General features: G+C 37.9%; 1 protein-coding gene across 3 annotated transcripts in view; it reads left to right on the top strand.

The window, feature by feature from the left end:
- Positions 1 to 26555, top strand: part of SYNE2 (spectrin repeat containing nuclear envelope protein 2) — a 273887-nt gene that overhangs the window by 135644 nt on the left and 111688 nt on the right. For all 3 annotated transcript variants that reach the window (XM_068544299.1, XM_068544308.1, XM_068544289.1), the window contains exons 49-57: positions 2526 to 2670; positions 3527 to 3745; positions 8411 to 8676; positions 10154 to 10322; positions 12991 to 13146; positions 15837 to 15977; positions 18063 to 18245; positions 19006 to 19143; positions 25178 to 25363. In XM_068544299.1, the coding sequence (XP_068400400.1) occupies positions 2526 to 2670; positions 3527 to 3745; positions 8411 to 8676; positions 10154 to 10322; positions 12991 to 13146; positions 15837 to 15977; positions 18063 to 18245; positions 19006 to 19143; positions 25178 to 25363 (1603 nt within the window). The remainder of the gene's footprint in view (positions 1 to 2525; positions 2671 to 3526; positions 3746 to 8410; positions 8677 to 10153; positions 10323 to 12990; positions 13147 to 15836; positions 15978 to 18062; positions 18246 to 19005; positions 19144 to 25177; positions 25364 to 26555) is intronic.

Genomic DNA, 26555 nt, shown 5'->3' with positions numbered 1-26555 from the left:
TACGTTTTTTTCCCTGTAATTCATTTCTAATCTCATAGCGTTGTGGTCAGAAAAGATGCTTGATATGATTTCAATTTTCTTAAATTTACTGAGGCTTGATTTGTGACCCAAGATGTGATCTATCCTGGAGAATGTTCCGTGCGCACTTGAGAAGAACGTGTAATCTGCTGTTTTTGGATGGAATGTCCTATATATATCAATTAAATCTATCTGGTCTATTGTGTCATTTAAAGCTTCTGTTTCCTTATTTATTTTCATTTTGGATGATCTGTCCATTGGTGTAAGTGAAGTGTTAAAGTCCCCCACTATGATTGTGTTACTGTCGATTTCCTCTTTTATAGCTGTTAGCAGTTGCCTTATGTATTGAGGTGCTCCTATGTTGGGTGCATATATATTTATAATTGTTATATCTTCTTGGATTGATCCCTGGATCATTATGTAGTGTCCTTCCTTGTCTCTTGTAACATTCTTTATTTTAAAGTCCATTTTATCTGATATGAGTATAGCTACTCCAGCTTTCTTTTGATTTCCGTTTGCATGGAATATCTTTTTCCATCCCCTCACTTTCAGTCTGTATGTGTCCCTAGGTCTAAAGTGGGTCTCTTGTAGACAGCATATATATGGGTCTTGTTTTTGTATCCATTCAGCCAGTCTATGTCTTTTGGTTGGGGCATTTAATCCATTCACGTTTAAGGTAATTATCGATATGTATGTTCCTATGACCATTTTCTTAATTGTTTTGGGTTTGTTTTTGTAGGTCCTTTTCTTCTCTTGTGTTTCCCACTTAGAGAAGTTCGTTTAGCATTTGTTGTAGAGCTGGTTTGCTGGTGCTGAATTCTCTTAGCTTTTGCTTGTCTGTAAAGCTTTTGATTTCTCCATCAAATCTAAATGAGATCCTTGCTGGGTAGAGTAATCTTGGTTGTAGGTTCTTCCCTTTCATCACTTTAAGTATATCATGTCACTCCCTTCTGGCTTGCAGAGTTTCTGCTGAGAAATCAGCTGTTAACCTTATGGGAGTTCCCTTGTATGTTATTTGTCGTTTTTCCATTGCTGCTTTCAATAATTTTTCTTTGTCTTTAATTTTTGCCACTTTGATTACTATGTGTCTCGGCGTGTTTCTCCTTGGGTTTATTCTGTATGGGACTCTCTGCGCTTCCTGGACTTGGGTGGCTATTTCCTTTCCCATGTTAGGGAAGTTTTCGACTATAATCTCTTCAAATATTTTCTCTGGTCCTTTCTCTCTCTCTTCTCCTTCTGGGACCCCTATAATGCGAATGTTGTTGCGTTTAATGTTGTCCCAGAGGTCTCTTAGGCTGTCTTCATTTCTTTTCATTCTTTTTTCTTTAGTCTGTTCCGCAGCAGTGAATTCCACCATTCTGTCTTCCAGGTCACTTATCCGTTCTTCTGCCTCAGTTATTCTGCTATTGATTCCTTCTAGTGTAGTTTTCATTTCAGTTATTGTATTGGTCATCTCTGTTTGTTTGTTCTTTAATTCTTCTAGGTCTTTGTTAATCATTTCTTGCGTCTTCTCAATCTTTGCCTCCATTCTTATTCCGAGGTCCTGGATCATCTTCACTATCATTATTCTGAATTCTTTTTCTGGAAGGTTGCCTATCTCCACTTCATTTAGTTGTTTTTCTGGGGTTTTTTTCTTGTTCCTTCATCTGGTACATAGCCCTCTGCCTTTTCATCTTCTCTGTCTTTCTGTAACTGTGGTTTTTGGTCCACAGGCTGCAGGATTGTAGTTTTTCTTGCTTCTGTTGTCTGCCCTCTGCTGGTTGAGGCTATCTACAGTGGTTTTTTTTAATATAGCACAACATTGTACTATATAAAAATAGGCTGCTTTTGCTTTACTTTATAAAATGAGCTCTTTTCCTTATTGTAACAAAACTTCATATAAAAGCAATTGTAACTGTTATATAAAATTTTATAGAACGGATTGTTGTAATTTACTTAACCATATCTTTTGTTAGCATAAAGTGTGTTCTGAGTTTTGCCATTTTAATTAACAGTCTAATAAGTAAAAAGATTTTACTGTGTAAAAGGTTTTATAAGGTATAGGATAAATTTCTTATGTTAGGATTGATTCCTTAAGATTAATTGCAGAAGTTGTATCAAAAGATATGAGCATTGTTAAGACTTAGTGGTTTTCTACAAGAATTGTACCAATTTACACCTTATTAGCAGTGCTCAAGAGTGCAGTTTTCCAGTTTAGGTGTTTTAGGAACAGTCTTATCTGCCTGTTAAAGTTTGCATTAAAAGTCTCATGCGGGTCCTGTGAGGAGGAGGTAGTCCTCACAGGACCTGCATGTAAATATTTGTTGTATATAAATACAACAGGTATATAAATATATAAATATAAATACAACAGGTATATAAATATTTGTTGAAATACACTGAGTAGCAAAAAGAGAATTACATTCTATTTTTTACTAAGTGTTCAGAATGCATTCTGGGAAGTTCAGAATTTATTGCACTAAATAAAATTTAACATCACTTTTTTTTTTCTAACTGTGTCTCACTAGGTGTCTTGAAAATTACAAAGGCTACAGAAAAATAAAAGAGAAAATTTGCACTAACCTCAGCCAGATGGAGACAGTTCTTGGGCAGTCCATGTCCCCATTGCCAGTGTCATACAAAGAAGCTTTAGAGCGCTTGGAACAGAGCAAGGTAATAGAACTTGCAAATCTCAGTAAGACTCTGTGCAAAAACTTGGCAGAAAGAGCAGGTGGAGGCATCAGGGGATGTGGCTCTGTTATGACCCACAGAAATCTTCAACCTGAGTTGTACACTCAACAAAATTCCTAAACCAAAAGCTATGGGGAAAATGAGGCATTGGTTCTGAGAAGTTTAATCATTTGGGTTCACAGGACAGTCTTCTCCCCAGTAGCGTCCTGTCCTTATTATTCATTCTTTCTAAAGCGTTACCTTGCATGTTGTTTTGTTGGACATCGCTGGATCAATGACAGAGCATTTAATGCAACTTTCAGAAATGCTAAATTCTGGTTACTTCTTATACTCTGTTACTGAGCAATTTTAGTTTTTGCATATATTCATCTGTTACAGTGTATGGTATTATGTTATTAGCATTTGGATGAGGACATTCTAAATCATCTACCACAAAACAAACAAACACAAAACCAAAAAACATAAATAACGTGTTGGTGGTTGATTACAGTAAGCATTGTACAAATTAGCTATCTAGTAAAATACGAGACTTACGTTAAAATAAGAAAATGAACTTCTAGGTTATTTACCTTGGAAAACACATTTTTACTTAGAAAAATTGGTTTATAGGTCATTATTTGTCCCCACAGTTCCAAATTCATGTGCGATATAATAATACATAGATGCTTCTCATCTGTCTCAAATTGACTTCCAAAAGGACTAAAAAATGGATTATGTAATACTTATGGATGATTTTAAAACATTATTTGTTCAAGATTAAAATAGTTTATAAGTTTCAGAATAGTTCTGAATTCAGAAAACTTCTATCCCTCCTATTCCTTTTCTTTTCTTTCTTAAGGCCTTGGTGTCAAATCTCACGTCAGCCAAAGAAGAGCTCATGAAAGTACGACGGGTCCTCAGACACTTGAGACCCACCTGCACAGATAGTGACAGCCTCTGTTTCCTCAGAAGCACATCTGCTCTATGGGAGAGATGGCTGAATTTGATGGAAGCTGTTAAAGAATGGGAGTTGTGGTGTGAAGAACTGAAGCAGGAGTGGAAATTTATTCATGAAGAAGTAAGTGCTTCATTTGCAACAGTCAAACCATACAGTTTACTAACACATGTCATTTAAATTGTTTTATTATTTTCATTTTTTTTTTAATATAAAGCAAATCCTCAACCTGTACCATTTGTTTGCATCACATGTATGGAACATGTAAATGTTTATAGAGGTCAGGTCCTAGCAAAATAATCTCCAAGGAATGATTCAAGAATGATTCAAGTTCTTTCATGACAGTGACATTTTTTTGGTGTCAAATAATTCTTAGAAATAAGTGGCTACTTGCTCATATGAGCTTTAAAATCTTTATCGTGCAGATAAGCTAAGCCCTCTTAAAAATGTCTCTCCATCGCACTAGAGGTTAGAATAAGGTAATATTCATAATAACCAATTAATTTTGAAATTAATTACAGTGGTTAACTGTGGAAATTAACTACTATTGTTAATAAGTATTGACCTAAAAATATGTATGATGTTCTTTCTGAAGACTGTCTCAAAGAAAACCTCCGTAATATATATCGATCACAGATGTTAATTTAACCATGGTTGAGGCCTTAGGCATCCCATACATTTACAAAGAAAATTTAAAATAGTATAAAAATATCTTAGGGTATTCTTTAATCTTTCCAAAGGACCAGGTATAAATGAGGTACAAATCAGAACATTAAATGAAAACCCTTCTCTCTTATTCCTGTTAAAATTTCTGCTGAATTTACTTAAGACAAATATAATCAATACTTGATTAGCAGTAGGTCACATTGCTTTACGATTTAAACGTTTAGCACTATCATATTTTCCTGCTTAAAACTTGTTATTCTTGAAAATGAATATCATTTTGATGGTGCTGTTGGGGTTTGGTTAGTAAATAGTCTCTTGAATGTTAAACCTCCAAGGAACTTTGTAAATTGTCCTTTTAGCAGGGCTGCTAGCTAGCCTCCAGCTCTTTCCCATCCACGATGGCACGGTTTACTGAGGTCCTTCTGTGCAATGTGTTCCTGTGTGCTATGCTAAGAAGGCAGTTCAGGGAATTCCCTGGTGGTCCAGTGGTTAAGACTTCACACTCCCACTGCAGGGGGCACGGGTTCCATCCCTGGTCAGGGAACTAAGCCGCGAGGCGTGGCCAAAAAAAAAAAAAAAAAAGAAGGCAATTCACACATGATGCCGCTGAATCTTGGCATGGCCCTCAGGAGTTACCTATTATCACCATTTTCTAAATGGAGAAGCTGAGGCACTGAGAGATTTAAGTTGGTACAAGCCTCCAAGCTAGTGTTTAAACTGGGGCTATGGGCTGGGGCCACATCTATTTTGCTCACACAGTAATTTTAGAATCTGAACAGGGCTCTGCACTTAGTGGGTACTTAGTATTTCTTGAGGGACAGCTCTTATTCACATCCAGGTTTAGGCTAATCCTAAGCTTATTGTTCTTTTTATTATATTACATTATCTTTCTCTTGCCCTCTGCCCACTGGCAATCATATTTTAGTAGCTATTTAATAGTAGTTATTTTTGTAGTTATCCATACAAGCATTTGACAATATCTGCTAACAAAACGTGTTTTTCAAAGAATAACACCAACAAAATATATTCTCACGTAATAACAATAATAACAACAACTGCTAACACTTAATGGGCACTTACTTGAGCACGTGTCAGGCATAGTTCTAAGCACTTTACATGTATTTACATTTATCCTCGCAAGAATCCTATGAGGATGAGATTATCATTCTCATTTTATAGATGAAGAAAGTGAGACACAGTGAGATTGAGTAACTTGCTCAACTTCATAAGTGATAGAAGATTCAAATGTACACTCTGTTTTTAACCACTAAACTGTCAACTTAAATGACATTTACACATGCCAAATTGATGTAAGATTTTAAAATAGCTTTTATCCATTCAATAAAAATTATATCATCTAAATACCTGTACATGCAAGATTCTGTTGGCATGGTTGGTGATTTTACATGTGACAAAATGAATTTCTGTCTGTACTAATACCACAATCCAGTATCTTTATGGAAGAAAGGTTTTGTGTAAGTAGATTTTTGAGAACTTAAATGCTTGTTTACGTTTACAAATTCAAAAATTAATTTAAATTTTGATTTACCGGTTTTTTCCCCCTAAAATCTTACCTCCCTCTTTTCTTAAGCAGAATCTGCTTAATTTAATTATTCATTTTGGTTATTCAGGATCATCATTTTATGCTTCACTGATCACAGTGTGCTAGAATAAAGGCACGTCTTCAAAGATATGGGAGGGGTAAGGCTGTCTTCTTCCCCTTGTACCAAAGATCCAAAAGTCTTTCCTGTTTTAGTTTCTATTTTGGCTGCTTACAGGTTTTTCCGTCTCCTTCTCTGTGTTTACTCTTGGAACAACTGTGGTTCCTTCTCCCTTTCTAGACTCAACTTTATAACTGACTGTGATCCTAAAAGTTTTATAACCTGTCCAGGGAAAATCATCCAGGGGCTGAAGAGTGAATGCATAATCTCTGTGGCAACTATTTACTTATTTGGGGACTGCCATCATTCCTTCTGGTATAAAGTTTGCTGCGTTTTGACAAGTGCATACAGTCACATGACCACCAATGAAATCAAGACTTAGAACATTTCCACCACCCAAGAAAGTTCCGTATGCCCCTTTGTAGTCAGCCCCTTCCATTACCTCCAGCCTGTGGCAATTATTAATCTGTTTTGCCATCTTCAGAATGTCATATAAACAGACTCGGACAGTTTGTGGCCTTTTGAGTTTGGCCTTTTTTTGCTAAGCATAATGCATGTGAGATTCATTCCTGCTGCTGCTTGTATCAATAGTTCATTTCTTTTTATTCCTGAGTAGTAGTCTGTCAGACTCATGCACAGCAGTTAGTTTATCCATTCACAATTTGAAGAATTGCCTGGCTTTTGGATAAAATTATTGTCCTAAAAAAAATTATTCTTCCCCCTTGTGTTCTCCTCCTAATGACTTACCAGCTTTACAGCAGAGAGCAGAACCTGAGACAGGGGCTTGTAAGCAGGTGGTTTATTTTGGAAAGTGATCCAAGGGAACAGGAATGGGAGATAGGAGAACTGACACAGGAAAGATTAGAGCCTTTAGTCGCTCTACTCTTATTGGATCCTGGTTGCTGCAGTTGCCCATTGATGGTTATCGCTGGCCATGGAAGCACCAAGAGGTGCTCCATTAAGTCCTGCATTACGGACATAGTTCTTTCAACCCCAGTGTATATTGGAAACCCTAGGTGGACAGTTACCTCTGTCAACATAGCTATTCCTTTCTTTGCATGCATGCATCTTTGGTGGGGGAGTGAGGGGACTGCAAAATGACCCAGTGGAACCTGTATCCCATTCCCTGGTGGAAGTGTAGCTGCCTGCTTGAGAACTAGGACTTCAGTTCAACTGAATTTAGGTTGGAGGGGATGGAAAGCACAAATTCCATAACTGGGTCTCTTGGAGAGGGGCCAATCTACACATGTAGGTTGGGTACACATGTACCCATGGATTCTAGTGATTGGGGATCCAGCTGGAACCTATGGCCCAAGTGACAGGGCAGCTTATGCCATAGCCTGGTCCTGCAGCACTGCCTCCTCAGCACTGGCGGCATTCTGATGAATGGATCTGAGCAGTAGTCACCAGTATAGCATACACGGCTGCCAAAATCCCAAAAGGCCCATCCAGTGCTGCACCTCTTTCTTGGCAACAGAGGCGCAAGACTGAACAACTTGATCTTTACCTTATAGAAGTCCCCTGACATGCCCCAGACTACTGGCCCCCTGGGAACTTAATTGATGCTGGGGCTCCTGAATTCTCGTAGGCTTTGTATCTCACTCTCTGGCATGTCTTACTGGTCATCCAGGTCCTCATTTATGATTTCAGTTAGCATGATATCATAAATGTAGTTGACCTCTGTGATATTCAGTAATGTCAAGATTGCAGGTTGCCTGACTCTGTCTGAACGTCGAGCAGGAATGTTGGCAATGCTGGGGCAGAATGTGGTAAATGCACAGTGCTGCTGAGGAGAGGGCCAGAGGATTTGAGGAGGGAATAAGAGGGATCTGATTTTCTGTCTCTGTTCTGAGTTTCAGGGCTGGTAGAACTCCACTTTCTAGATATTTGATTTATTATTGATAGGTTATGTATTTCTGAGTTCTGCATTTAGCTGTGGTTGAGAAATACATGAGCAGTCCAGTAATTTGGGCTGCTTTCCCATTGGTGTAGGTGAGTGACAGGGTATTGAGGGCTTACTTTTTTGAGCATTGGATGTGAAAGAAAAGAGACCTGTGGAAAAAATGCCCAACCTCTTCGACTTCATGGATGCAGTTTGGTGGAGCTCATTCTAACTAACTTAGGGGTATCTCAGTCAGGAGAAATAGTTGCCGTAATAAAGCAACTGAAATTGGAAGGAGAAAGAAATTATGAAAATATTCAGTAGCATTTCCTTCAGCTCATAACAGCAATACTTCTTTTTAATCTCACATATACATGATCAATAGCTGGGAACTATGGGATTGGGATAGTGGAGAGATAATACTCCCAGCTGTAGGAAGACAAATATTACCTTGAACTGGGATGTAGCTTTGGGAATCCTTTGAAGAGCCAGTATGTGAAAATTATGATTGCTGAGTCCTGAAGTGGTAAGAGTATATTTTACTTATTTTAGCTCCTTTTTTTTTGCTTATTGAATTAGATTGAACGAGAAGCAATTATTTTAGATAATCTTCAAGAAGAACTCCCTGAAATTTCCAAAACAAAGGAGGCAGCCACCACAGAGGAATTCTCAGAGCTGCTGGATTGTTTATGCCAATATGAAGAGAATGTGGAGAGGCAGCAGCTGTTACTGGCCCTACTTCTGCAGCGCATAAAAAATATCCAGAACACTCCTGAAGGCTTAAGGGCTGTGGAAACTGTTTCTGCATCTCAAGAGATTATGTCTATGCAAGAACGATGCAACAAGTAAGATTTATGAAAAACTATTAAGGAAATGTGCTTGACAACTCAGGAAAAATTGAGAAAATATTGAATTTCTAGAATATAAAAATATTATAGAACAATGACAAATGATATGACAGAATCGAGTTGCGTCAACACTGATAGGTATAAAAATGATGGAAAAGATTAATTTTTTTTATTGGAGTATAGTTGCTTTACAGTGTTGTGTTAGTTTCTATTGCACAGCAAAGTGAATCAGCTATACATATACCTATATCCCCTCTTTTTTTGCTTTCCTTCCCATTTAGGTCACCGCAGAGCATTAAGTAGAGTTCCCTGTGCTATACAGTAGGTTCTCATTAGTTATCTATTTTGGAAAAGATTAATATTAACGATAATTAAAACAAGCACACGTTTTCCATCCTGGTGTTTCAAATTTTTTTAAACGTTTGCTGTTTTTCTAACTTAGTAATGCATATTCATTATAGGAAGTTTAGAGAATGTGGATAATTATAAAGATTAATATAAAAACCACCTTTAATCTTGCCACTCAGCAACAATCACTACCAATCACTCATCTTTCTTACTATGGCTGTACTTTTTAGAAAATTGTGATCATAGTACTATACTGTTTTATATTCTGCTGAACCATTTATAAGCATATTATATTTATTTTCCTATGCTATTAAATGTTCTTTAAAATATAACTGTATAATATTTCACATATGTGGATATGCTGTAATGTATTTAACCAAGTCCCTAATATAGAACCTTTAAATTATATGTAATTTATTTTACTTTTATAAAAACACTGTAATGAATATTCTTATGCTAGAATCTCTTTGTGCATCTGTGATTACTTCATTGAGAAAGATGCCAAGAAGTATGATCATCAGGTCAAAGGATATATCAATAGTATCTTTATAGCTAGAAATACTTACCAGATAGCTCTCAGGAAAGATTTTACCCACTTAAACTCCTCCAATAATATGATGGCTGCATCCACAGTAAATGGGGTCAGCTTGGATAGAAAGGCTAATTCCATCATCTATGACTCCAAGGGCCCATGCATGACTTCATTCACACCTCTGAGTCACGTTCAATTGAACTCAAGGATTACAAGGAAAAAAATACGGCAATTGGAATGTAAAGTGTGAAAAGAAGATATTTTGGGATGAAAGTTTTAGAGAGGTTTTTTTTTTTTTCTTTTTTTAAATTAATTTTTATTGGAGTATAGTTGCTTTACAGTGTTGTGTTAGTTTCTGCTGTACAGCAAAGTGAATCAGTTATACGTATACATATATCCCCTCTTTTTTGATGGAGTGATAGAATTTGATGTATGTTTGTATATATAGTATATAAACCATTGAAAACTGGTACTTTTCTCTCAGGAAAAAAAATCTTTTGTGAGCTATGCAGACATTATATTAATTGTTGAAGTAAAACTATTACACAGAAAAGCGGGATAGAGGAACAGTTTTATTCTGATGCTATATTTTAGGCTTTTCCAGAAGGCTCAAAAAAATAAGGAATTGATGCAGAATGAAATCCAAGAAAGACATGCCTTTACAAAAGAAATAATTACTTTGAAGAATTCATTTCAGCAGACTACAACCTTTTTCCAAAATATGGAATTACAAGACCACCCAGAAAAGGCAGAACAGCTTGAGGTAAGTGAGGAATGAACTAGTGAATGTGGCTGATACAGGTCCGAAATCTTGAGTTCAAAGTTCTTGGAGCAGAGGTAACCCTGTGGCTAGTGTAGAGGGAATCTAGAAGAAGAAGAAAATGTGGGCAAAGGCCCTGTGGCATGGTGTGGGCAGAGCCACAGGAGATCAATATGGCTGGAGTACAGAGAGCAGAGTTGGGACTAGGTCAGGAGGTAGGCCAGCAACCCTTTTCCAACCACATTTCAAGTGTGTTTGGTGTACAGGGGTCTCAGACCACTCTTGAGTAGTATGTAGGACTGCTCACTTTATAGGATATAGTATCTAGTCTCTGAGAGGGGTAGAACTGTTTTTACTCACAGCACTTGCCACCAAATGTGTGAGGCCTTTTTTCCCCACAGCAACCTATTCCCCAACTGGGACAGGTTTTCTTCCAGACACCAACTGGGACACCAATTCAATTCTGACACTAACTATAACGAGTTAGTATCGACCCCCAGGTTAAGGGCTCAGTCCCACAAGTCTGCCCCCACTTCAGATGCCACCCGTACTTCTTTTTTTTTTTTAACATTTTGAGAAATGCTTTATTCAAAAAAATCATGTAAATGTTGTCTTCCATAACTTTAAAAAAATGTTCAAGCAGAAAAGAGTTAACTTTAAAAAGCTATTGCATAGAAAATGACACAATACAAATAACAGATTTTACTTTGATATGTAAATATAAACTAGAATAATCTTGATTACAGAGAGACAAAATCATATGCCTCCATAGCAGAAAATTCTTTGGTTAAAAATAGCCAAATGGCTTTTCCCTCATACTCTCCTTAAGACATGAAATCTATTTTTTTAAGTATTTGGATTCCAAGTAAAGAACTTCACTTTTTTCTCTTTAAATAGAAACACCACCCGTACTTCTGACCGACAGGCTATAAAGCAGCAGCTCCCAGGACCCCATCCTCAGGTTTATAAATTTGCTAGAATGGCTCAGAAAACTAGGAAGGCACTTTACTTACTATTACTGGTTTATTGTAAAGGATAAAACTCAGAAACAGCCAAGTGGAAGACATGTATGGGGGAAGGATGTGGCGCTTCCATGCTCTCTCTGGGTGCGCCACTCTCCCAGCACCTTGACCTGTCCATCAATCCAGAGCTCTCCAAACCTTGTTTAAGGGTTTTTATGGAGGTTCCATTAATAGGCGTAATTGATTAAGTCATTGACAGTTGGTTATTAACTCAGCCTCCAGCCCTTCTCCCCTCTGGAGGTCTGGAAGTGCGGTTGAAAAGTTCTAGCCCTCTAATCACACAGTTGGTTCCTCTGGCACCAGCCCCATCCTGAAGCTGTCACCCCCCAGCCCCACCACCAAGAATCTTCTCATTACCATAAACTCAGGTATGGTTGGAAAAGACTTGTTATAAATAACAAAAGACACTCCTTTCACCTCTATGCAGGAAATTCCAAGGGTGTTAGAAGCTGTGCCAGGAACCGGGGATGAAGGCTAAATGTATTTATTATATCACACTATCTATGCATAGGCTAAAGGTCATTTTCCGAACAATCTCTTCTCATTCCACTAGGTGGTAACAGGCAAAAATGACATTTGGAAGTTTGTTCAAAAGTTGCATGCTGTTATTCACCAGAGCTTTTGGTATCAATGTTGCAAAAGGAAACTTACTCTCCCTCACAGAGGCAGTCTTCTTGGGGAAGCCATCTGAGTGTAGCTCTGAATGAAGACCTGTACTCCTGGCTAGGTCTAGATAAACGAGGAGCAGTCTGTACCTCAAACCCTACCTTTCTCTGAATGGCACACTATTCTTTAACTTTTCCTCTAGACTTGTTCTCTGCTGAGGGCTAAGAAAAGGAAAGCAGTGAAACATCGTGGAGTCATTCAAAATTGTAATCATTCTTCAGTGTGGTGACTCAATCCATTAACACAGATAATGCTACTGAACAGCTACTGTAAAAACAAAAGAAAACCCAAAAAGCCACAGTAAAGTCAAGAAGTATTTTTCCACTTGATCTTTGGGAAACTTTCCCAAACAAATGAGTTTCTCCTTTATAATTAGTGCAAGAGTACGTAGATCAGATTCTGTTTCTAGGCCACGACCAATAGACTATTTGTTCAGGTTTCTTTTATCTCCTAAAAACCCACATTCTTTGCAAGGAACTGGAACCCTCCCTTTTGAAAGAAGTTGAGCTGTGCTGGGCTGTCTAATTACATGAAAGCAGACACTTCTGCTTCAAGCACAGGGCTTTTAGTGGCCTTGAATCATTGTGATGATAATGTAGGAAGAAGCAGAAATGGCAACAAGTTAATAATAAAATAAAACTTCTTTGAAACGTTTTGCTGCTTACAGCTTTTTAGATCGAGACTGCTACTGAGATATAACTAAATCCTAGAGGTACTTTAGGAGCAGGAGATGTTGTAATGTCTTTTCAGGACAATGGTTTGACACTATGGAGAGATATCAAGTTTAATTCTTACAAATTAGAAAGCATCATCTGACCAAACTGAGTATCTCTCATGCTTAATCAGCTTGTATCAATAGTGAGGTTTTGTCATGCAAAGTTTGCTCATTTAAATCATAAGGATGTGCTGGAAAGCTGCTTTCATTTTTAGAGTTAAACTTTTTCTCTGTCCTGTGAGCACTTGAAACTCTCTTGATTTTTTAGGAGCTTCAAAGCATTCTTAAGAAAGGGAAGCTAACTTTTGAGAATATTATGGAAAAACTGCGAATCAAGTATTCTGAAATGTACACCATAGTCCCTGCAGAGATTGAATCCCAGGTGGAAGAATGCAGAAAAGCTTTAGAAGACGTAGATGAGAAGGTAATAATAATGTTTGTATTCGTATTATTATTTATGGAGGTGAATGAATATAAAGAAGAACATATCATTTAGTATCACATTTTCATTTGCCCTGATTTCAGCTATGTCTGTTTCTATAGAGTTTAGTTGAGTGATAGTTTTGTGTATTGATACTGAGACGGAGTTGCTCTAAGTAAGTGACACAGGTAACAGAATTAGTCTATTAATTTTTAGTTGTCAAGATGCTTAGTTTTTCTTCTCTTGCATTTAAAAACAGAGTTATATATTGGCTTTTACTTGGCTTTTTTTTTCTCCGGAAAATCACTTTAAAATTTTGGTCATGAATAATACTTTGCTTTTAACGTTTTGAAATTGCAACCAAGAACAATAAGAACACACATTTCATAACTTACTAGGAATAGCACTTAACACACAGTGTCCTTCTAATGATGATGGTAACATAATTCTCACAAAGCATACCCAGGCAAATCTTTATACCTGAAAGTCCAGGTTGGAAGAAAGAATGGGAAATGGTTCATAGTACTTGGAGACATAGGAGTTTAGCAAGACAATTTTATTGCATTATTTAAAGGCTGCCCAAATCCAACAGAACAAAATTCTGTTTGGTCCAGAAGAATGCAGAAGGATTTTTGTATTGCTTTTTGAAGCCTAAAATACCTATAATTTAATAAATAAAACAGGTTTTAATTGCACACAAAAAATCAGGTTCAAACTTGCGACAGATTTCTTTGGAAAATCTAACCCATGTAAAAAACATGTAAACTCCTAATATATATTATAACAAATCTTGTTGATTTGACATACAAGATAATCTATTATAAGGAACTTCCTCAAGAATCATGCACTATTGATTTTATTTTAAGAGAATACTAAATGTTTTGAGAGAAACTCAATTGGTTCTCCTGACTACTTCATGTGAAAATCCCTAACAAAGTGAGTTAATAATCAAAATCTACCTTTTAAATTTAGGGTTGAAAATTTCAGCAGCAACTTTGATATCTGTGTATATTTATAACCAATAAAAACTTACTTTTATTGCGTGATGTGACTGTAGGATCCAGGCAACAGACACAATACCATTCTGTGCAATTCAGATGGCTGCATACTTTACCTAAATCATGATCTCTCCTAATATACAAAAATGATAGGCATTTCTGCCAGAAGAGTAACTGCCCAAAATATCAGAAAGCTTCATTTTGTGGTAATTTGTTACGTAGCAATAAAAAGCTAATACAGTAATTAAAAAAAAAAAAAAAAAACTAATACAGGATTAGTTTTTTTTCTAAAAAATCTTGACTGTGGTATGGTCTGTGGAGTAAAAACATTATATAAAAGTATCAACAACCTGATGCTGTGAAAAGAGCCTGGGGCCTTGGCGTCTGGTGGCTCGGGCTTCTTGGGATGAGTTCACCCACTACCTTGATGTATGACTTTAAGCAAGTCATACATGATGTATGACTTTAGCCTGTGTTTCAGTTTCTGTATCTGTAAAGTATCTGCATTGGAAGGTTTAGTCCCAGTGGTTGTAAAGATATAGTGGTTTTAAAAAAGTTAATTAAAAGGATAATACAAAAGCATTAAGTATTTTTTGGTTATTCAGTGGCTGTTTGGAGAAAACCTTATCAACATAGCTTAAAAAAATAAGAACATGAACTAATAAGGCATTTGAAAAATGATACATTCACCATTCATTTATTATCTTTCCTAGCACAAGCTATTTTCTTCGGAAAATCATTCTGATAAAAAAATTACACTGTTCAGCAGCTAGATTTGTAATTGCTGGGAAAACATACACTAGAAACATTCACACAGAGAAAAACTAAGATTTTCTGCTGCAAGAAATAGCCAGTTTTAGAAGGTTATTTCACCCAAATGAATATTAAGATGGGAATTACATCTTTTACGTCAAATTGAGAATGTTTGTTTTTATTTTTATTTTTATTTTTTTTAATTTATTTATTTCTTTTTGGCTGTGTTGGGTCTTCGTTTCTGTGCGAGGGCTTTCTCCAGTTGCGGCGAGCGGGGGCCACTCTTCATCGCGGTGCGCGGGCCTCTCACTCTCGTGGCCTCTCTTGTTGTGGAGCACAGGCTCCAGCCGCGCAGGCTCAGTAGTTGTGGCTCACGGGCCTAGTTGCTCCGCGGCATGTGGGATCCTCCCAGACCAGGGCTCGAACCCGTGTCCCCTGCATTAGCAGGCAGACTCTCAACCACTGCGCCACCAGGGAAGCCCCGAGAATGTTTGTTTTTATTGAAAACAAATCTGTGCAGAGGATTCTCTCATAAAACACAGAAACTGTATAATAAATAATTTTTCTCCCAGGAATTCTTTAATATCATTTGATCCCTTGGGGTATGTTTCAGACACGCCCCTCAGTAGTTTTGCCCAACACAGCACATATCTGTAGTACATACTGTGGATTACATTGAACAGATTTCTGTTGGTCAGTTTTCTTTTCTTTTTTTTTTTCGGTTGGATTTGAACGGTCAGGTCAGCACAGCTGCCTTTTCCTAGTCTACTAATCTACCCTCTCATTAACGCATTAGTCAGTATGGTTTGGAATTTTCCCCCTAGCCCTTAAAAGATTTGTACAAGTAAAATCTCAAAACACTGTGACTACCCATTTTATCATTTGAACCTCTGAATAGAGTGCGGAAAACATCTCCATTGTGTCTTTCTCCCTTTGAAACAGATCAGCAATGAAGTCTTGAAAAGCTCACCATCATATTCAATGAGTCGAAAAATAGACGAAATTAACAACGGGCTTCGGAATGTTGAAAAGATGTTGCAGCAGAAAAGCAAAAATATTGAGAAAGCTCAAGAAATTCAAAAGGTAACATCCTCCCTTAACTTCCTTCAGCATTTGGTATGTTCCCTGTCATCAGTCATCACAGGGCTCCTAACCCTGATTTACGGGGCCCTCCTCACTGAGTGTGTCACCTGCAGAGGCTTGGTGGAGAAGGTTGCATTTAAGAATTGTTCTCAGTTTTTCCATGCTGGGAATATGCCCAAACTCCTGAGAGCCTATGATTGGGGACCAGCTTTTTCTCTAGGGAAGGAAAGTAAGGATCTTGTCTTGGGAAGACTGATATGTAAAAACATTTCAGTAAGATATGAATGGTATTAACAACTTTTCTTTAGACTGCCAGGGGGAAACAGAGGAAAGTAGAAATTCCAAATTTATTTCCCTTGTAAAATGTCTTAGGTAGAACTGTACATAAACATAATATTCTACCTCTTAACTTCCAAGTAAACTCCTACATGTGGAAAACATTCTTATTCTACTCTATATTTTAAGGAAATATTCTAATATGAATGGAGACTTTTAAAAATAGGGCTAAGAGAAAAGATCTTAAAAGTTCGCATCACAGGGAAAAAAAATTTTGTAACTGTGTATGGTGAAGGATTTTTAACTAGACTTACTGTGGTGATCATTTTATGGTAGAAACAAATATTGAACAATTGTGGGACTTCCCTGGTGGTGCAGTGGTTAAGAATCCACCTGCCAATGCAGGGGCCACGGGTTCGAGCCCTGGTCCGGGAAGATCCCACATGCCGTGGAGCAACTAAGCCCATGAGCTGCAACTACTGAGCCTGCGCTCTAGAGCCCACAAGCCACAACTACTGAGCGCACACGCCACAACTACTGAAGCCCGCGTGCCTGGAGCCCATGCTCCGCAATGGGGGAAGCCACCACAATGAGAAGCTCATGCACCCCAAGGAATCGTGGCCCCCACTTACCGCAACTAGAGAGAGCCTGTGCGCAGCAACGAAGACCCAACACAGCCAAAAATAAATAAATAAATTTATTAAAAAAAAAAAAAAGAACAATTGTGTTGTACACCTGAAACTAATAAAATGTTATATGTCAGTTATACCTCAATTTTTAAAGAAGTTATCCTCAGAGAAGTCTCACTTATCACCCCCTTTCCCTCTGTTCCCTTCCTCCCTGCAGTTAAATCTCTCCTTCGGTTTCTGATTTAACTCGACTGTGTTTCTTTTGGTAAAAATAAAGAAATAATTCTAAATATTAAAAGAAATAATTGTACCTATTGTATGTGTCCTTCTTTCACAGAGGAAGACATTAGACTGTGTATACTCTCTTAAAATAAGGTGAACAAGATTTGCTCACAAACAATCATACCTGCCTTTGACTTTGCAGTCCCCTCTAAACCAAACAAATGTGACGTCAAAGGATTAAAAAGATTAAATTAAATTGAAAAATAAAAATAGGTCAGACTATGGCTTGCCATTGGACAAAATCTTGGGCTCTCAATAAGCACTTTAACTAGTTAGATTTTCCCATTTCTAGAAATTATGTTCTTACACAGATATTAAGTAATAATTGAATGTTGCCTTTGAGATTTCCTCTGCCCAGACAAGTGCAGGTTTGAATCCAGCCTATTGGTTTCTTGAGCTAAAAGCAGTTGCTACTAATACATGTGGCTAGAATTTTCTGCCAGTGCATTAGTCTGAGTCAGAGCAGATATTTTCTTTTTATCAGTTTTATTTTTGCATTTAATAAGAATTGTCTTCTAGATTAAGTATATATATATACTGGTCTAAATAGGTTAGGTATTTACCCAAGCCCTTTTAAACATAATGTTACCTCATCACTCTTCAAAGATTAGGGTTACGTTGACCTTGTTTGGTGTCATTCATCTCTGGAAATGTCCAGGACTTTCTGCCCCCTTACAGCTAATTTGTACTGAAATGAATACAGTAAGAATTAAGAGACCTCAGAAAAAGTGTTTTTCAGTTCAGGTCACAAGTGGTTTCTGGGCATAAGTGAAAACTTTGCCTGGGATGTTGTCTCTGTCATCTCATTTTGGTAGCATTTACAAGCACAGATACTGTGTGAAAACTTAGAAGTCAACACATCTTCAATCCAAATGGACTTAACGCTTTTCTTCCCCAGACGATGTGGGATGAGCTGGATCTCTGGCACTCCAAGCTAAATGAGCTGGATTCTGAAGTTCAGGACATTGTTGAACAGGACCCAGGACAAGCTCAAGAATGGATGGATAACTTGATGATTCCTTTCCAGCAGTATCAGCAAGTATCACAGAGGGCAGAATATAGAACCTCACAATTAAACAAGGTATGGCTGTAACACGCGATAGCTACACGGAGCATGCGGTAGTAGTGAGATGGGTTTAAAACAAAACAAAAATACGTATTCAGAGGAAACCAGTTTCCCTTGAATTGCCAGTTTTAGGACCTGAAGCTAGAGCTACACCATAGGTTCAAGTGGGCATCGAGGGGCACTGCTGGCACAGGCAGAAGCAAGAATCCAAAAGTCAGACCACAGTAGGAGTCCGGGTGAGAATTGGGCTTCTCAACAGGTAAGGGAATTTCAGGCAGGCGATCTCAAGAGTCCCAGCAGGGAGCCAGAGAAAGAACCTCGTTTGGGAACAAGACACCCCTGCACTCCCTTCCAAGTAGGGGTCACGGTGGGTGAGTTGTGCATGTGATCTAGCAGCAGCAAGGCAGGAACCTACTCTCAGAGGGACTGGGATACTATAGGACAAGGCCCGGTACAGGAGGACAAAGTGTAAGTCCAGTTTTCAAAGTGGAGCATAAAACGGGAACCAGACTAATTGCAAAGGTAACTTGGAACCCTTGCTGAGGCCCATAGCTTTGGGGTAGAACTCCTTAAATCCTTCCCACCTGTGGTCAGGATCAGTTTTACAGGCTGAAGGATCAAAACCTGGAGGGGGTGGGCAAGTGGCCCAGCTGTGGGGTGTGGGGCCCTGCGAGGCCTGACACCACTGACTGACAGCAGCCAGTTCTTCATTTAAGAATCCTTCAACTCAAAGAGGAGACATCAGACTGAGTTTGGTACTGCCTATCTTTCACAGGCCACAATTAAGCTGGAGGAGTATCATGATCTTTTGAAGAGTACTGAGGCTTGGATAGAAAATACCAGTCGTTTGCTGGCTGATCCTGCAGACTATGACTCTTCAAAGACGCTGAGTCACCACGCTAGCACCCTTCAGGTGAGTGTTCTTTCAGTGTTTCCTGGGTGTCATAGAATCTACATAATGATTAGTGGCTTAGCTGATTGTCACGATGCTTTTTTCCCCCTTCTTTCCTGAAAAAACAACCTTATCTTCAAGCATGCCAGATGGCAGAAGGAAGCTTGGGAGAGTGGCAGGCTCTAGATAGGGATTTTGGAGACCAGGATCTAGTTCTTTCTGTCCTGATAACTAATTCATGACTTTGGGGATAATTTACTGTGTCCTCCATGGGCCACAGTTTCCCCGATCTCTGAAGTAAGACTGTTGCACTGAATGGTGGTGATGGTTTTGGTTGTAGAATTCCAAGATGGTTCCCAATAGTCCTGTTCCCTGGTGTACACGACCTATATAATCCCCTTCCCATGAGTGTGGGCAGGAATATGAGTATGTGATGAGATAGTCACTCCATTGATTAGGTTACATCGTATAGCTAAGGATATGGGATAGTCACTCCCATGAATACATGACTGATCATGGATGTATAGTTGTAAGACTCCCTGGTAGCAGACTAGAGTGAGATTCTCCTGCTGGATTGAATAAGTAAGCTGCCATACTATGAGAGGGCTATGGAGCCAAGACCCTAGGGTGGCCTCCAAAAGCTGAGAGACCCACAGTCAACAGCCAGCAAGAAAACTGGGATCTCAGTCCTACAACTAAATTCTACCAACAACCAGAATGAACTTGGAAGAAAAATCCACGCTCCAGATGGCACCTTGATTGCAGCCTTGTGACATCCTGAGCTGAGGACCCACCTAAGCCATGCCCGGACTCCTGAGCCATGGAAACTATGAGATAATAAGTTTGTTTTATTTTAAGCTGCTAAGTTTGTGGTAATTAGTTACACAGCATTAGAAAACTAATCTGTCGTTCCTTCCAGTTCTAGCATGCCATGATTCCAAATTTCCTGTCCTTCCTGGTGCTCCACAGGTGCCCTTTGTCTCCATGCTAACCTACAAAGGCAAAACAAATGAAAGCCTTTTCCTACTCAGGGCCATGACTACAAGAGATCTTCCGGATGCCGAATGTTGGCTTAAATTTTATTGTGAAGGCATATTTCCCTTCTCTCATATTATTCAGCCATGAGAAAGAATCTCTTAGGAAAAGGTTTATTGTATAACAATTTTTATTCATTTATTTATTCATTCATTTGCTTATTTATTTATTTTGGGGGCTGCGTTGGGTCTTTGTTGCTGCTTGCGGGCTTTCTCCAGTTGCAGCAAGCTGGAGCTACTCTTGGTTGCGGTGCACGCGCTGCTCATTGCGGTGGCTTCTCTTGTTGCGGAGCACAGGCTCTAGGCGCTCAGGCTTCAGTAGTTGCAGCACGCGGGCCCTAGAGTGCACAGGCTTCAGTAGCTGTGGCACGTGGGCTCAGTAGTTGTGGTGCGCGGGCTCTAGGGCGCGTGGGCTTCACTAGTTGTGGCACATGGACTCAGTAGTTGTGGCACATGGGCTTAGTTGCTCCGCGGCATGTGAGATCTTCCCAGACCAGGGATCGAACCCACGTCCCCTGCATTGGCAGGCAGATTCTTAACCACTGCACCACCAGGGAAATCCCCTATAACAATTTTTAGAGTAATCAGACCTCAAAGCTGATCCAACTCTTTTTTTTTATCTTTAAAGTAGCACAATGTGTCCCTAAGTAACAACTGACTTCATACCTCCCCTGTGAGACTTCTTGGCACAGTTTTTTCCTGTGGTAACAGTTGTAAAGATACTGCATTTTCACCTACTTGTTTCTTTTCTTCCCCTTGCCTGTGATTCCTGCCCCCACATCTTGGGTTGACTTTCCACATCCCCAAAGCATGTCATCTTTTTATTTTAAATCACCTGTACTTTTCATCATTTTCAAGAAGTTTGCAGACAGAAGAGAGGAATGATGCTTTTTTTCCCTCAAATTCTTATTAGGAGTTTTTAAAAAACTGTACAAGAATGAACATATGCAAAAACAGCTGAAGTTTTACTGCCTTCTCTGACACAAATGTAAAAGTGTAAAAGTATCTCTCAAACTGTTCAGGACACCCTCCTTTGCTGACCTTTGTTTACATGGAACTGTGTAGAACTTAGGTTGTTAGCTGGAGGAAGTCAGGACAAGGGGATATGCAGGCTGATGTCTACAGAATGTATTCTAATAAATCTCCCAGTGGGAAATAAGTCATAAATAACTAGTCCCATGTGAATACCCCACTTTGTGCCTATTTTGAAAATAGTTGTCCTACTTTAGGGCACCCTTTACCATTTTTCTAACATTACCTGGTATTGATTTTTAAAATGACTCTTAAAGAAGTATCAAAACTCTCAACTAAGGTTTAAAAGTCTGTTTTAATCGCACTATAACCTTCCACCTCGATTGCATTTGTTAAATTAGGTTTTCATAACCTAAAGATGATTCCATGAAGTCTGCTGTTGTAATAAAGACTCACTGAAACATAAATTGTCATTGTAGAAAATAGGAAAACAACTTGTTCTTTAAATCAACTTCATTAAGGTATAATTCACAGATAGTAAAAAACACCTAAGTGTACAGCTAGGTAAGTTTTGATAAAGGTATCCAGTTGTGTAACCACTACCACCATCAATATATAAAGACCATTTCCATCACCCCAAAAAGTACCTATGTTCAGCCCTATGTAATCACTCATTGGTTTCTATTCCTATAGTTTTGCCTTCTCTACAGTATCCAATGAATAGAATCATACAGTCTTTTGGGCCTGACTTCTTTTACTTAGCTTAATGTTTTCGAGATTCATTCAGGTTGTTACATTTATAGGTAGTTTATTCTTTTGACTGCTAAATAATATTCCATTTGTGGAAATATGCAATATGTTTATTCCTTCACCAGTTAATAGACATTTGGGTTATTTCAAGTTTGGGGCTATGTATTCTATATCTATTGCATTGTAACACATCACTCCTGAAGTTAACAGCTTAAAACAAGATTTATGGAATCCAGGCATGGCTTACCTGAGTGGTTCTGGCTCAAGGTCTCTCATGAGAATGCAGTCAAGATGTCAGCCAAGACTGTGATCTCATCTGAAGGCTCAGTGTGGGTGAAGGAAGAGACAGGATGCACTTCCAGGCTCATTCACGTGGCTGTTGGCAGGCCTCAGAAGATCCACTTCCATTCACAGATGTGAGGTCTCTCCATAAGACTGCCTTATGGCATGGCAGCTGGCTCCCTTCACCATGAACAATCTAAAAAAGAGTGAGAGAGCTCCCAAGACAGAAACAGTCTTTTATAATCTAATCTTGGAAGTGACATCTCATCATTTCTGCCATATCTTATTAGAAGTAAATCAGTAAGCTCAGCCTGCATTCAAGAGAACCGATTATAAGGACACGAGTACCAGGAGGTGGGGATTATTGGGGGCCATTTTAGAAGCTGCAACAGCTATTATGAGCAAAGCCGCTGTGAGCATTCATATACAAATCTTTGTGTGGACATAGGTTTTCACGTCATTTCATTTGATGAATACCTAGGAATAGATTGCTGGCTCTTATGGTATTTAACTAAGAAACTGCTAAATTATTTTCCAAAATGGCTTTACCATTTTTCATTCCCACTGGAGTTCTAATGACTTCATATTCTTGTCAGCACTCGATAGTATCTGTCTTTTAAATTTTAGCTACTCTAGTGACAAGTGGTGGTATCTCACTGTGGTTTAAATGGCATTTCTCTAATGACTAATGATTTTTTTATTTGAGCATTTATTCATATGCTTATTTATCACTTGTACACTTCATCTGTGAAATGTCGGTTCAGTTTTTTGGGGCTTTTTTGCCTATTTTTTAATTGGGCTATTTGTCTTTTTATTATTGAATTGTAAGAATTATTTATATAATATTCTAAAATCCTTTGTCACATATGTGATGTACAAATATTTTCTCCTAGTTTGTGGCTTGTCTTTTCATTCTCTTAATATTGTCTTTCAAAGAGCAAATGTTATTGATTTGAGGAGGTCTAATTTATCAATATTTTTCTTTTATAGATTATTCTTTTGTGTTGTATCTAAGAAATCTTTATCTAACCCAGGGTCACAAGGATTTCCTCTTATCTTTTCTTCTAGAAATTTTATAGTTTTAACTCTTACTTGTAGGTCTGTAATCCATGGACTTACATATACTACCAAATGTAAAATGGATAGCTAGTGGGAAACAGCTGCATAGCACAGGGAGATCAGCTCAGTGCTTTGTGACCACCTAGAGGGTGGGGTAGGGAGACGCAAGAGGGAGGAGATATGGGGATATATGTATATGTATAGCTGATTCACTTTGTTATAAAGCAGAAACTAACACACCATTGTTAAGCAATTATACTCCAATAAAGATGCTAAAAAAATAAATAAAGTTACTTTTTGTATATGGTATGAAGCAAGAATCAAGGTTCATTTTTTTTCTATGGGATTATCCATGTTTTGAAAAGACTCACTATTGAATTACTTTGGTGCTTTGTTAAAATCAATTGACCTCTCATATATGTAGGTCTGTTTCTGGGCTGTCTCTTCTGTTCTATTGATCTATGTGTCTATTCTTTTACCAATATGACACAGTCTTAATTGCTACAGCTTTATAGTAAATCTTGAAATCAGGTAGTATAAATTCTACAACTTAGTCCTTTGTTCTTTTTCAAATTTGTTTTGGCTAATCTGGGTCTTTTGCATTTCCATATAAGTTTTAGAATCATCTTGTCAATATCTATGCAGAGGTCTGTTTGAATTTTGGGAGGGCATTAAATCCATATCAGTTTGGCAAGAATTTACCTCTTAACCATATTGGCTGTTCCCATCCAGGAAGAGGATGTATCTCTGTATTTATTTTGGTCCTCTTTAATTTCTCTTTAGTGTAAATTGTTAAATTTATTCCTGAGTATTTTATGTTTTTTTGATGCTATTGTAAATAGTATTATTGGAAAAAGCATTGGTTTTAAGTTTTGTTTTCCTTTCAAGTTTTCTCCTGCTAGGATTTGGAATAAGGTCAATATGAAATTCTGAATAACCTGATTAATTTTGGGGACTCGTGACTAGAAGTCTGGTTGCATAAGTAAATGTTCTTTTTCATATCAGTTATTTTTTATGGGATTACCTGAAGACTACATTAGCAGGTTGAATATTTCCAATAGGTGGCTGAGATATTTTGAAATCTTAAGTTTGAAAGTTAATAATTATAATCATTAAAGGAAAAAAAGAAAAATTCTAAGGAAGAATGTCTAAAGAATTCTAAAAATGGATGTTTTCCACTTATATTTGGTTTTATCAGATAGAGCTCTTTTGGTATCAATTTATTCAAGTCAACTCAAGCTATAGGGGTGTTTCATGGAAGTCAGTGGCTCCAGATGGTAAGGCCAAGGAGGACACTGGCACCAGAACTGCCTCTTCGTTTCCCATCCCCACTTCACTTATCTATTTCTGCCAAACCCATTTCCCAAAATTACAAGTCCAGCCAATTGGATGGCTTTTTTTTTTAACATCTTTATTGGAGTATAATTGTTTTACAATAGTGTGTTAGTTTCTGCTTTATAACAAAGTGAATCAGCTATACATATATGAATGGCTTTCTTGACCCTAATTCCAAATTATAGAGGGATGAACTTATAGGTCAGGTGTTTCTGATTCTGTTAACGATGGCTGGAGGAGCAGGGCTACTTGGTATAAAACAGCTGCTGCAAGCCTACCAAAATGGGGTAGACATTCTATAGTCATGTACTGCCATTGACAAGAGAGAATGTTCAATGTTTTATTATGAAATTGGGAATGAACAGGAGTTTGAAATGTTGAGACAAATTCAGATTTTCTCTGATTTAATTTTTTAAATTAAGGTATAATTCACATCCAACGTTTATTAGTTTCAGGTGTACAACAGAATGATTCAATATTTGTATGTATTGGAAAATGATCACCCACATTAAGTCTAGTTACCGTCCATCACCATACATAGTTATAGAATTTTCTCTGATATAATTTCAGTCAACTTGTTCCAGTATCTTGATGTTTCTTTTTTCATGTTTCCCATTATCTAGATGGCTTTGGAAGATTCAGAACAGAAGCACAATCTTTTGCATTCAATTTTCACGGATCTAGAAGACTTGTCAATAATTTTTGAAACAGATACTTTAGCACAGCCTATACAAGAGTTAAGTCATCAAATAGTAGCTTTACGACAAAAAATCATAGAAAGCCTTCCACAGATTCAACGAATGGCTGATGTAAGTTGGCACTATAACGATGTGACTTCTTATTTTAAATTTATATTTCATTTAGTAAATTAGAGTTATACTACTAATCAGTTCTATGAAGACACATTGATCTGGTACATTTTTCATTTATGTTATTTCTTGAATTACATTTTACTTTGTACCCTATAGTGCAACTACAACAAAAAATCATATCCCCATTCTCAGTCCAGAAGTGGTCTATTTAAAGGGAGGAATCCTGATCAGATAAGCTCAGTGTTTTCTCTTTGTCAGAGAGGAGATATTGATTTTATTTTTTATCAATAAATTTATTTATTTATTTATTTATTTATTTTTGGCTGCGTTGGGTCTTCTTTGCTACGCACGGGCTTTCTCTAGTTGCAGCCTGGGCGGGGGGGGCTACTCCTCATTGCAGTGCGTGGGCTTCTCATTGTGGTGGCTCCTCTTGTTGCGGAGCATGGGCTCTAGGCATGCGGGCTTCAGTAGTTGTGGCACGTGGGCTTCAGTAGTTGTGGTATGCGGGCTCAGTAGTTGTGGCTCGCGGGCTTAGTTGCTCTGCGGCATGTGGGATCTTCCCGGACCAGGGCTTGAACCTGTGTCCCTTGCATTGGCAGGCGGATTCTTAACCACTGCGCCACCAGGGAAGTCCGATATTATTGATTTTAAAGCACAGATTAGCAAAGAGGGAATTAAAACAGATAACTTCCCAAGTCTTCAGTCACCAATAGCAAATATTTATTGAGGGGCTGCTGTATACCAGCCACTGGATTTTTAAATAATTTTATTTTAGCTTGAAACATGTGAGGCATTTATTTAAGGATGGAGTCACACAGCAAAGGTAGATGCAGTTAGTCTTAATAATTTACCTTTTATTTCTTAGTTACATTCCTTGCACCACACTTATGTAACTTCAGAGAATCATACTTGTTAAATATTCTTGGTTATTGAAGCTTATTCCAAAATTGTTAAATGCTTCTACAACTTTTCATGGAAATGACCATAAAATACATTGTATACATTTATATACTTTCTTAAACGTATGGTATAGAAAATTTCAATATAATTGAATGTTTCATAATATGAAGATAAATTACTATAATTACTGTTTCATTTGCTTATATGAAGTTATGTTTGTCCTACATTGAATGGCTCCAAGTTGTGATAATTTGAAATCCTTTGATGATTTCTATGTAGTTTTTCCTAT

This window comes from Eschrichtius robustus, chromosome 1 (genome assembly GCF_028021215.1).
Source record: "Eschrichtius robustus isolate mEscRob2 chromosome 1, mEscRob2.pri, whole genome shotgun sequence".
In the NCBI taxonomy this organism is placed as follows: domain Eukaryota; kingdom Metazoa; phylum Chordata; class Mammalia; order Artiodactyla; family Eschrichtiidae; genus Eschrichtius; species Eschrichtius robustus.
The sequence above is the reverse complement of the archived record's forward strand: the minus strand, read 5'-3'. Positions and strand labels throughout refer to the sequence as shown.